Here is a 12,604-nt window from a genome sequence, read left to right as displayed (position 1 = left end):
GTCGGGGGTGTGGCCTAGGCATTGGGACTTACAACTGCTCCTCAGATGGGTACTAAAGTGCAGCCAAAGTTGTGAACCACCATTATAAACCCTGTCTCTGAGCTCATAAAATAAGGGATGTTGATTTTTCTTTTATCCTCCAACTATCTACCACACTTAGCTGAAAAATAGTCTGTGGGTGCTACAATTTATTTGATTTGACAATTTATTTGATTGACTTCAGCACTTAACAGTTTTCTCTTTTCCTGTTTCAGCTGTGTGGAGCTGATTGTTGTGGAACAAATGAATAAATATAAGGCTCGTCTCAAAGACATCAGTAGCCTGGAATTTGCTGAGAATAAGGCAAAGACCAGGCTGTCACTGATTCGTAGATCAATGGTAAGATGCAGGACATGGAATCACAGGGGGAAATGGGAGCCTTCCTCAGATTTTAAGTACATATTATGATATGTAGAGAGAGATTATTCTTCGAATCTTTTTCACATGGAACAAGTGAAAAAAAAAAAAGTCACCTTATCTCAGGGTACTATGTATGCCTCATGTTTGTTCTTTGAGCTGTCTTTAGTTATATACACAGAATACAGTTAACTATGAAGAATTTTTAAAATCAAGTATTTGGGTAAAATGTTGGTGGTTTAATAATTTGCCCTGTTTTCTTTTCCTGTCCTTTCTATGAAAACGTAACCCACCCTAACTTTTGAGTCTACTTTCTTCCACCGTCTGTTCCCAACCTCAACCATGTCACTTTTGGTGGTCCGGCCAATAGTTCTGGGATGTAGAGAACTTACTCACTTGCAAGAATGTGAGTCATAGGATATAGAACTCCACTATGAGTCTACTATTATCAAATAAAGATTTCTTTGAGGGTTTATTGCTAGGTTTTGAAAAAAGCCTTACAAAAATGATAATTTATTTCTTCCATTTGCCCATTTGTCTGTTTAATATCTTCCTTTGTAACTGGTGACCTATATATAAACAACTCCATTTCACACTGACCAATAATCAGTAGGGTCTAGATAACTGGAAACCTATTGTTGCATTAAAGTTTAATTATTGCCCATTTACTACCCTTCCCCTGAATTGTAAAACAAAACTGTATTAGTGAACACCCAATCAGATCCCCAGTAAATCTCTAAAGAGAAACAGGCTTCCCCATCATTGTGCCCATGTTTTTGCAGAGGCCTAGCAATACTTCCTCTATACTTGGTAGTTTATACTTAGGTTAGCATTAAAGTAACTCCATTTCTTCCTTTACTATTAAACTGCCTGGCACAGGACAAGTGCACAACAAATGTCTGTAGATTAAGTTAATGAAGGGTGTTCTCTAAAAACAAACATAAACACAGAATTTCTCCAATCAGTAAAGGTATTAAATAAAGCTCATCACAGAACACGTTCTGAATCTTTTCTCCAGGAAATGAAAACAGAAACCCCATTTAAAGGTGAAACCCTGGGCTTCCCTGGTGGCGCAGTGGTTGAGAGTCCGCCTACCAATGCAGGGGACACGGGTTCGTGCCCCGGTCCAGGAAGATCCCACATGCTGTGGAGCAGCTGGGCCCATGAGCCATGGCCACTGGGCCTGCGTGTCCAGAGCCTGTGCTCCGCAATGGAAGAGGTCACAACAGTGAGAGGCCCATGTATCGCAAAAAAAAAAAAAAAAAAAAAAAAAAAAACCCTTTCTGTAGTATGAATTTTTATGAACTCAGTTCTGAGAGGCCCAAGTTAGCAGTGCCCATCCAGGGAAGACAGGAAGAGACCTTTTACTATAAGGCTACTTTTCAAAGCAGGTAGACAAGCTGTGCTTTTTTGCTGATGCTGCGGAAGACAGATATATTCATTCCATTGAAAGATTAAACCTCTTTAATGGGGCAATGACATGTACATTCTAACCTTCTGCTTTCCTTTTCATGTCCTTCCTAATCCAGAAACCTGTACTAATTGCAGTTAGATTTATGAGCATTACCCGCAATTCAGTCTCGGTATGTATTAATATTGCAATGTGTCACAGCCACTTTACATTATTGTCTCTCATCCATCCAGGAGTTGTTCTGCTCTGTCTATCATCCATGCCTGTCCACCCTCCATGTGCAGCCCCAATTCAGGTCCCACTTCCTGATCAGCCTTCACTTGCTTTTCTCTTACTCTCTTTCTTTAGAACCTTTATTTTCTTTCCTCTGTGTCATGCAGTTGAACAATGTCCATTTATAATATACTGGTTTTTCCTCTTTGTGGATTTCTTCTTTGGTTGGATCATTGAAAGGTGAACATTGAAAGCATTAAGGTATCAAATAAATTTCTGCTCTGTGAGCTTTGTTCTCATCAGTCTCTTCCTTTATTACATAAAAACCTATTACTGTTTTTAGCATTCTCCATCATTAGAAATACTTATTTGCCCATTTCTATCTGTGACTTTGATGGTGTCTTCCTAGACGTAGAAGTATGACTGTTATCTACTCAGCATTTTTTAGACAGTGCTGCAAGTAGTAGTGAGCAAATTGATGGACTGGTTCTAGACTTAAATAATAATAGTATAATAGATCTCATACCAGGATTTCATATAAAAAAAAGAATGGAGAGATGGAACACCAATATATATGGAAACTAATTGCAAAGACTATCCATCTATGTGTAACCAGTTCATTAAGGATGTCAGTTTGCTGGGATATAAATGTCAGTCAGTTTTGCTTTTTATCTAGTAACTGCCTTCCAACTCTACCATGTCAAAATCCCCTTTTCTACTGGATATCAGCTACCTTAACAGCATCTTTTGACTATTCCGTAATTTTTAAATGCTCTAGTCTTAGTCCGGTATTTAAGACTTAGTTCTCTTCATATTATATCTTCATATTATAACATCAGCCACAGGCTTGATCCAGTACTCATCACTTTCTTCCAGGATAGACTAGACCTTAATCTGGGGCTGAAAACTTTGGGGGTGAGTGAGTAGGTTCTTTTTGTCATACACTTCTGCCCTCCCTCCTTTTTTCCTTGTTTTTTTTTTTTTAATTTCGAAATTCCAGAACATACCTGACTCCAAGAGTTGTTTGTTTTGTTTTTGTTCTTTTAAATTTTTTATTTATTTATTTATATTTTGGCTGTGTTGGGTCTTCATTGCTGTGTGTGGGCTTTCTCTAGTTGTGGCGAGTGGGGACTACTCTTTGTTGTGGTGCGCAGGCTTCTCATTGTGGTGGCTTGTCTTTGTTGCAGAGTACGGGCTCTAGGCACGCAGGCTTCATTCAGTAGTTGTGGCACATGGGCTCAGTAGTTGTGGCTCGCAGGCTCCAGAGCACAGGCTCAGTAATTGTGGCTCACGGGCTCTAGAGTGCAGGCTCAGTAGTTGTGGTGCACGGGCTCAGTTGCTCCATGGCATGTGGGATCTTCCCGGACCAGGGCTCGAACCTGTGTCCCCTGCCTTGGCAGGCAGATTCTTAACCACTGCACCACCAAGGAAGTCCCTGCCCACCCTCTTTCTTGTGCTGTTTCTTCCTCTGGTGTTGAAACTGAGAGGAGTGATATAGGAAAGGCAGAATTCTACGTGATATGCCAGTATTGAGGTGACAGTATTCTTGGTTGTTCAGCACTACTATTCAAATTCATTGTCAGTAGGCTAAATGAAGATAAGTGGTATCTCCAATTGACCCTGCTGACAGTGAGCAGAAGGCTATAGGCATTGGCAGTCCCTTGCTTTGGTTACACCTTCTGGCTAAACCTGACGGATGGCATTCATACTGTGCGACTCTGATATGTATGTCTTTTTTTTGCCTCAAGACGTTACCCAATCAGATCTACCTCCTATGGCCATTTCTAGGGCCTACAAGCACACTGGGGGAAAGGTTACATTTTTCATACCTCTTGGTTCCCAAGAACTCAAGGTGGGTAAGTCTTGCCTACCTCTCTATCTGACTCTTCCCACCACACTCTTTCCCCACTTCTCTTTTCCCCTGTGCATATAACAGAGTTGCAAATCAGTAAGTCTTTTGCCTATACAGACAACCTAATGGAATGAAATACCAGTTTCCCTTTCTTTTAGATGAACTCAAACCTTGATTCTTACCTTCTGGATTCAGTGATGACACTGCCGTTTTCCTGTAAGAGGGGAGGGAATATCCTCTTTTCATAAACTCTGTGTTTCCCTGAAATTCCAATAACCCCTCTTTCTTTTTAGCCTTTTTAGATTTACATTGAGGGAAAGGTGTTAGAATATTGATCACAGTATTGATTTAAAAAAATGAAACTCTCAGTAAGCCCTGAGAGGAGAAGCTGGTACCAACTACTCTTGGCTCTTTAAAGCTAGAAGAAGGGCTGCTTAATTATCCTCAGCTTTGGATCTTAGCCACAAGTTTGCAACAAGAGGAAAAATCCCACTTAACATCCTATTGCATATGCATCTCTAGCTGTAGAAAAGGTGTTAGTCCCAGACTTAAGAACAAGACCGTGTCTAGGACGTATTTGGTATTCATTCAGCATCTAAGGGATTGAATCTAAGAATTGAATCTAGGAGAGAGCAGTGAGTTTTAGGTTATTCACTACAAATAAACTAATCAAAGTCAATAGTATTCAGGTCTTCATAGATGAAAAAATTGCTATTCCATAATTAAATACAATGGTGACTTTGCTGAAATGAAGAGTGAAATGAATTTTCAAAAAGTATGTTATATTATTGCCAATGTGAAAAGTCATTTGGGTTGGGTGTTGAAAGATGAGTAGTAATTTAACAAATGGTGAGAAGACAGGGGAATGACAATTCCAGAGGCAAAGAAGCACGAAACAGATATCTGTGAATAATGACTGCCTTGTGTTGCTTGAGCTGGTCAGGTGGTGTGGAAGTGGCAGAAGAGTTTGGGAAGGTAGACTGGAACCAGATGTGCAGCATTAAGAATTTTGGGGCTTCCCTGGTGGCGCAGTGGTTGAGAGTCCACCTGCCGATGCAGGGGACACGGGTTCGTGCCCCGGTCTGGGAAGATCCCACATGCTGTGGAGCGGCTGGGCCCGTGAGCCATGGCCGCTGAGCCTGCGCGTCCGGAGCCTGTGCTCCGCAATGGGAGAGGCCACAACAGTGAGAGGCCCGCGTACCACAAAAAAAAAAAAAAAAAGAATTTTGAATTTTCCCGTTTTGAAGCACTTGGGAGCTATGGAAAGGTTTTGAAGTAGGGGAATGTCACCATCATTTCTTTTAGAAAAATAGCTGGTAGCATTCTAAAGAAGAATGGATTAGAGATGGGCAAGACTGGCAGCCATATATCAGTTAGGAGACTCTTGACTTGTAAGTAATCATATTTGCCATCACTATAATAGGTTGAATCCTGATCATGTCATTTTGAAAATATGTTTCTGCTACCATGTACTTTCCACAGAATTAGATTTATGGAGCATAATCTTTGACTCTAGGCTATTCCCAGAGTAGGATTTCAGAATATGATATGCTCACAGTCCATCCAGTTATGCCTCTTCTATAACAAATAGGTTTTTTTTGTAACTTATTTTTGTTATAATTCTAAGCATAAGTATTGATTTAGTATTATTTAAGATAATATAATATGAAGAATATAATTTGAAATAAAGTTTACTAATCCATAGAACCCTCACAAATTATCCTCTTGAAAGATGTTACACACAAAGGTTTTCATAGCCAAACAAAGTTTAGCATATAATGTGCAGTACTTCCAAAACTTTAATGTGGAGTGCTTTCTTCATGATGAGTCTAGTTGAACAGGGGTTCTAAAAAAAGCATTTTAAAAACAACATTCTAATTTTTAAAAATAGTATCAGTTGCTATTTTATGTACTCAGTTTGGAATTTTAAAATTGCTCTAAGTCTTTTCAGGATTTTCTTGCGGCGCTCATAGTGGTTGGCAGTACTTATAAATTTTGCGTCATCTAGGCTTATTGAAGAACTTACCTGCATGTCTCTGTTAGAAATTTGCATACCTGCAATTCTGTATCATTGTGGATCTGTGGGGGTAAGCTATGCAACTGAGAACACCAAAAGAAGCAAGAAATGCCCTTCCAGAAGTTAAGTATTAATAATTGGAAAGTTAAGAATCAATTGAAATGTGGCAGCTTTGAAGAGCTCCAAAAGAAAAAGATATTCCAAGTGTGGACTTGATTCTAGCAAAGGGTCCTGTCATTTCCTTATGTTAGTGCATGCTGTCTAAGTCTACTGTTCACATTCAGGTGACTTGACATAATAAGAATCAGACCCAGAGAATGAAGATTTTCTGAGAATATAGAAGTGTTCTTACTGTTTCTGGTACTGACCAGAAAGTATTTTTGTAGTATTAATCTTTTTTTTTTTCAAGATATAATTGACATATAACATTCTTAGTTTTAGGTATAGCACAATGATTTGATATATGTATATATTGTGAAGTGATTATCATAATAAGCTTAGCTAACATTCATCACCACATACAGTTAATAATTTTTTCTTGTAATAAGAACGTGTAGTGTTCTCTTTGATAACACCACAACAGAAGACCCTTGCTTTTTCTATTCCTCCGGAACCCTCTTTCAAAGATCACGATGGTAAGCAAGAGGCATTACTTGAAGATCCACATGCAGGAAACATGCAGCGCCAATGATGAGGAGGATTAGGCACAGGACCTCTTTGGGAGAGTAGGCAAAAGGAGAACAGTATTTGTGCTCCTTTTTGTGAATTGTGAAAGAAGCATCTCTTTTGAAGCCTTGAAATCATCTCTCTCAGATGTGGACAAATGGGAAGAAAAGTTATGTAGGGAATTCTTGTAGATAGAATTCCATAGGAGTGGAAGAACTACAGTAATATCTGGCAAGGGGACGTGACGCTCTTCAAGAGGCCTGAAAATTAGGTTTGGGGGAATAAAAGGCAGAAGTTAGGAAGTAAGGAAATATAAGGATTCTGTGATCTTGGGATGACAGGATTATATGTGAGAGAAGAGAAGGTGAAGATTTACAAACAGCAGAGTGAGTGAGCCAGGTGGGTTGAGAGTTTAGAGAGTAAAAAGTACAGAATACTAGACAAGCATAAATGATGGTGGCTCCCTATGCAATTTTTGCTGCTAGATCTACCAGTTGTATCCTAAAAATCGATTGTTAAATATTTTCATTTCACTCTTTTATCTCCTTTTTTAAACAATTCAGATTTGAAACTTAATACTAGCTCTTTTTGTATAATGATGTACTCAGTGCTTTTAAAGAAGCTGTTTTCTCACAGAACTTGGAAGATAAACTATTTTATATTTATCATTTTCAAATGACTGGAATTACTTCTTTCTCTTACAGTATATAATGTCTTTTAAAATTAGGCATTTGATAAATCTAAGATCTTGTGTTTCTACATAAAAGACACATTTACATACTTGTTTCATGCTCATTGTGGAAAAATTTGAACAGTAGGGTAAAGTGCAAAAAGCAGGAAGAAAATCACAATTTTCTATTAATATTTTAGAATACTTATATTTCCCTTGAACTTTTTCCTTATGTACATGTAGTGAAGTTATGACAGTCCTATGGTATTCATAGTTTTATGTTTCTTTTATTATTATTTATTTAATTTATTTATTTATTTTTTTGCGGTACGCGGGCCTCTCACTGTTGTGGCCTCTCCTGTTGCGGAGCACAGGCTCTGGGCGCGCAGGCTCAGTGGCCATGGCTCACGAGCCCAGCCGCTCCGCGGCATGTGGGATCTTCCCAGACCAGGGCATGAACCCGTGTCCCCTGCATTGGCAGGCGGACTCTCAACCACTGCGCCACCAGGGAAGCCCTTCTTTTATTATTTTAGGAAGATTTTTGTAGAGTTAAAACATGAATTCAATTCAGTATTGTAAATCCATTTGATATTTTTAAACTTACAGTTTTACTAAATAAAAATGAGACTACGTTCCATCTATGTTTCTTCAGAGGTACTTCTCATTTTAGACTACACTTTAGACACATCTTTTTTTCCTTCCCATTCTCTTCTGCAGATGAGACCTGTCTTCCTAGCCCCACTTATTGATTCATTTTCATTTATTCTCATTCATTTTTTTAACAAAAATGTAACAGTTCTGTTGTGTTTTAGGCACTTGTGCTAGGTGCTGGAGGTATAGAAATGACAAGGTCTCTTCTTTAGATAAATTAACAGTCTAGTAAGCAAAGGTATAAATAGTTGTAGTTCAGTTTACTAAATCTCATCTTGTCTGTTCAGAAAGCTGTAGGGAAGCATAGAGAGCTAGATGACTTAATACCTGAGAACACTGAATAAACTTCAATGGCTAGAATGTAAGATTTCTTGGTAAGAATGAAGGAAGGGAAGAGTGATAAGATATAATGAATTAGCAAATAAGTTTTTGGGTTCTTAAATTCCAGGATTAGTAGTTTGGATTTGATCTTTTTAGGCCTTGAGAGGCCATCAAAGATTGTCTAAGACTTTCCTCTTTTAAAAACACTGGACATAAAGTTTCACAGAGGAATTTTACCAACCCTTTAAAAACATAACAATACAATTTAATCTGTTCCAGAGCTGAGAGGGAAAAGGTCTTTTTTTATGAAAAGAGTGTAACATTGGTACTTTTTAACACCCTGCCCGAAAAAGAAAAACTAACAAAAATTTTACATGAAAGTATTAAAGGCAGCAGAGTACAGGATGGGCTCTGGACTAAACTTTTGTGTTTAAATCCTAGCACCAGATTACTAGCTATTGTGACATGGGCAAGTCATTTAATCTCCATGCCTCAGTTTTCTCATGTATAAACTGGAGTTAATAGTACCAGACTCACAGGATTAAATGAGTTTATACTTGTAAAGCCACAGAACAGGGCTTGATACACTGAGATATATATATATTTACACACATATATATACACATATGTGTATATCAATAGAACACTTGATATATAAATTCAGAACTGCCTCATCTGTCAATATTAATCCCCAAATCCCAAGTTAAAATATTAGCAAGCATAGCTCAGTGGCCCATAAACATAAACTTTGACTAAGTGTGATTTAACCCAGGAATGCAAGAATGATTCGATTAGCATAATTCACCATGTTAATTGATCTGTAGGAAAAATATAATATTATCCTCATAGATATTTAAGGGGCATTTGATATAATTATACAGGTATTATTTTTTAAATTCTTATTAAAATAGGGATATATCTATAATTCCTTAGCATGATAAAATATATCTGTTATATCCCCCAAACCAGTATCTTGCTTAATGGAGAAACATTGGAAGCTTTCTAATTAAAACTGGGAAAAGGCAAGAATGTCCATTATCCTCATTGTTATTTGCCCTTGATCTGGAGGTACTATCTAATGCAATTGGGTAATAAAAAGGAATCAGAGGTATAAAACTTATAAGAAGAAGTAGAATTATCACTATTTTCATTATGATTGTATATATGCAAAACTCAAGAAAATCAACTTAAAAACTAATTAAAATTATAGGGTATCTGAGTACCATTGATAACTTTGATATGTACTACCCATTGGATGATATAATGGAAGAAAAATGCCCATTTTTATTAGCATGCACTCAAAACAGCAACATAAAATACCAAAGAATATACTTAAGAAATGTAGAACAAGAAATGTGGAAGATTTATACAGACAGAGTCTTAAACCCCAAGAATTACAAAAGAAGATTTGAACAAATAAATGCATTTGGAAAGGAAGACTGAATATATAAAGATGTCAGTTCTTCCTAAATTCATCTATTCATTTATTGTTCTAACACCCAGTAGGATGGAGAGAGGATCTGTTGAGACTCACCTAAACTTTCAGACTCATAAGACTACCGTGAGCTACACTTGGCATCAGAATCATGTAGAAGAATATGGGACAGGAAGCACAGCATGCCAGCAGACAACATAAGGTCTTCCTTTTATGCCAGAGTCGTTGTAGCGAGTCATGCTGCCACGCCACCATCAGGGTGTTAGCTATATCTTTAGTCTCTCAAGTCACAGCTCAAGTGCAAGGAAAAAGAGGTCCACATTTAGTGGTTGCAGATCTGTTCTGCCTTAGAAGTTTCATGCCTCCACAGGAGTCAGTATCTTTCATAAAATTCCAGACATGGTTTCCTGGGTCCCTGCAAGGGATATGTCTAATTACAGCAGACTCCACACTCAAAGAGTCTAAATATATAGGTTTCAACTAGATATTTATAATTTATCATTCCTTCTTCAGATGCCAATCGGTAATTTTTGCCAGAGACAATGTTGTCTAGTAACATCATTTACATGCTACCTTTATCAGGTTTCCAGGGTCCTGAGCTAGAACATGGACCAAAGATCAAATTCTCATAGACAAGGAAAGAGTTTTGTAACATTTTACCAACAAGATGTGATGTCAATAAAAACAACAAAAGAATATTTGGGGGGACCTTGACAAGATGCTACTAAAATTGATAATAAGAAAATAAGGAAGCAGGAAAACTAAGAAAATCCTTAAAAAAGAAAAAGAAAGGATCATAAACATTAAAGTGAGTGACATTTCAGAGGTATACTATTCAATAAATGGTGAAGTAAAAAAGGATAGTCATGTGGAGAAAAAACAAGAAAAACTAAAATGTTGATCTAAATTAATCAAAGACTAAAAATTTAAAAATAAAAGTGCTAGGAGTATAGTCATCTCTCAGTATCCACAGGGAATACTATGATAGGGGTTTCAGAACCCCCGCCCCAAAGATACCAAATTTCTAGGATGCTCAAGTTCATTATGTAAAATGGCAAAGGGCTTCCCTGGTGGCGCAGTGGTTAAGAATGCGCCTGCCAGTGCAGGGGACACAGGTTCGAGCCCTGATCTGGGAAGATCCCACATGCCGCGGAGCAACTAAGCCCATGCACCACAGCTATTGAGCCTGAGCTCTAGAGCCCATGAGCCACAGCTACTGAGCCCATGTGCCACAACTACCGAAGCCCACATGCCTAGAGCCTGTGCTCCACAACAAGAGAAGCCACTGCAATGAGAAGCCTGTGAACCACAACAAAGAGTAGCCCCCGCTTGTTTCAACTAGAGAAAGCCCACGCAGCAGTGAAGACCCGACACAGCCAAAAATAAACAAACAAAATAAAGTTCCTGTTTAAAAAAAAATGGAATAGTATTTGCATATAACCTACACACATCCTCCCATTATACTTTATTTTTTATTTGAAGTATAATTGATTTACAATATTCAAGTGTACAGTATACTGATTTGATATTTTTATACATTACAAAATGATCACCACAATAAGTCTGATTACCATCTGTCACCATAGAAAGTTATTACAATATTATTGGCTATATTCCCTATGCTGTACGTTACATCCACATGACTTATGTACTTTATAACTGGAAGTTTGTACCTTTTAATCTCCCTCACCTATTTAACTCATCCCCCTACCCCCCTTCTCTTTGGCAACCACCAGTTCTTTGTATCTATTAATCTGTTTCTGTTTTGTTATGTTTGTTTGTTTGTTTAGATTCCACATATAAGTGAAATCATGCATTACTTGTCTTTCTGTGTTTGACGTATTTCACGTAGCATAATCGAGGTCCATCCATGTTGTTGCTAATGACAGGATTTCATTCTTTTTTTATGATTAATATTCCATTATGTGTGTATGTATGTGTGTATACACATACATGCATACATATAATATACTTCATCTTCTTTATCCAGTCATCTATCATTGGATACTTAAGTTGCTTTCATATGTGGGCTATTGTAGATAATGCTGCAGTGAACATAGGGGTGTATATATCTTTTCAAATTAGTGTTTTTGTTTTATCTGGATAAATATCCAGGAGTGGAATTGTTAGATCATATGATAGTTCTATTTTTAATTTTTTGAGGATCCTTCATACAATCTTTCATGTACCAATTCACATTCCCACCAACAGTGCACAGGAGTTCCCTTTTCTCCACATCCTCACCAACACTTACCTGCTGTCTTTTTGATAATAGCCATTCTGACAGGTGTGAGTTGATATCTCATTGTGGTTTTGATTTGCATTTCCTTGATGATAGTGATGTTGAACATCTTTTCATGTGTCTGTTGGCCATCTGTATGTTGTCTTTGGAAAAATGTCTATTGAGGTGCTCTGCTCATTTTTTAATTAGGTTGTTTGTCATTTTGAAGTTGAGTTGTATGAGTTCTTTGTATATTTTTGGATATTAACCCCTTGTTAGATATATCATTTGCAAATATATTTTCCTGTTCAGTAGGCTGCCTTTTCATTTTGTTGATAACTTCCTTCACTGTGCAGAAGCTTTTTAGTTTGATGTAGTCCCATTTGTTTATTTTTGCTTTTTTTTCACTTGACTAAGGAGACATATCCAAAAAAATATTGCTAACACCAATGTCAAAGAGCATACTGCCTGTGTTTTCTTCTAGGAGTTTTATGGTTTCAGGTCTTACATTTAAGTCTTTAATGCATTTTGTGTTTATTTTTGTATATGGTATGAGAAAGTAATCCAGTTTGATTCTTTTGCATGTAGCTGTTCAGTTGTCCCAACACCATTTGTTGAAGAAGCTGTCTTTTCCCCTTGTATATTCTTGCCTCCTTTGTTGTAGATTAATTAACCATATAAGCGTGGGTTTATTTCTGGACACTCGGGTTTCTGTTCCAGTGATCTATGTGTCTGTTTTTGTTCCAGTACC

General features: G+C 37.5%; 1 protein-coding gene across 11 annotated transcripts in view; it reads left to right on the top strand.

The window, feature by feature from the left end:
* MYO9A (myosin IXA) overlaps window positions 1-12,604 on the top strand; it is a 271,301-nt gene that overhangs the window by 239,531 nt on the left and 19,166 nt on the right. For 8 of the 11 annotated variants that reach the window (XM_067752245.1, XM_067752263.1, XM_067752254.1 and 5 more), the window contains 2 exons: window positions 255-378; window positions 1,926-1,979. In XM_067752245.1, the coding sequence (XP_067608346.1) occupies window positions 255-378; window positions 1,926-1,979 (178 nt within the window). The remainder of the gene's footprint in view (window positions 1-254; window positions 379-1,925; window positions 1,980-12,604) is intronic. The other 3 variants (XM_067752306.1, XM_067752292.1, XM_067752282.1) reach the window with 1 other exon arrangement.

Source organism: Pseudorca crassidens, chromosome 1 (genome assembly GCF_039906515.1).
Source record: "Pseudorca crassidens isolate mPseCra1 chromosome 1, mPseCra1.hap1, whole genome shotgun sequence".
In the NCBI taxonomy this organism is placed as follows: Eukaryota; Metazoa; Chordata; class Mammalia; order Artiodactyla; family Delphinidae; genus Pseudorca; species Pseudorca crassidens.
The sequence above is the reverse complement of the archived record's forward strand: the minus strand, read 5'-3'. Positions and strand labels throughout refer to the sequence as shown.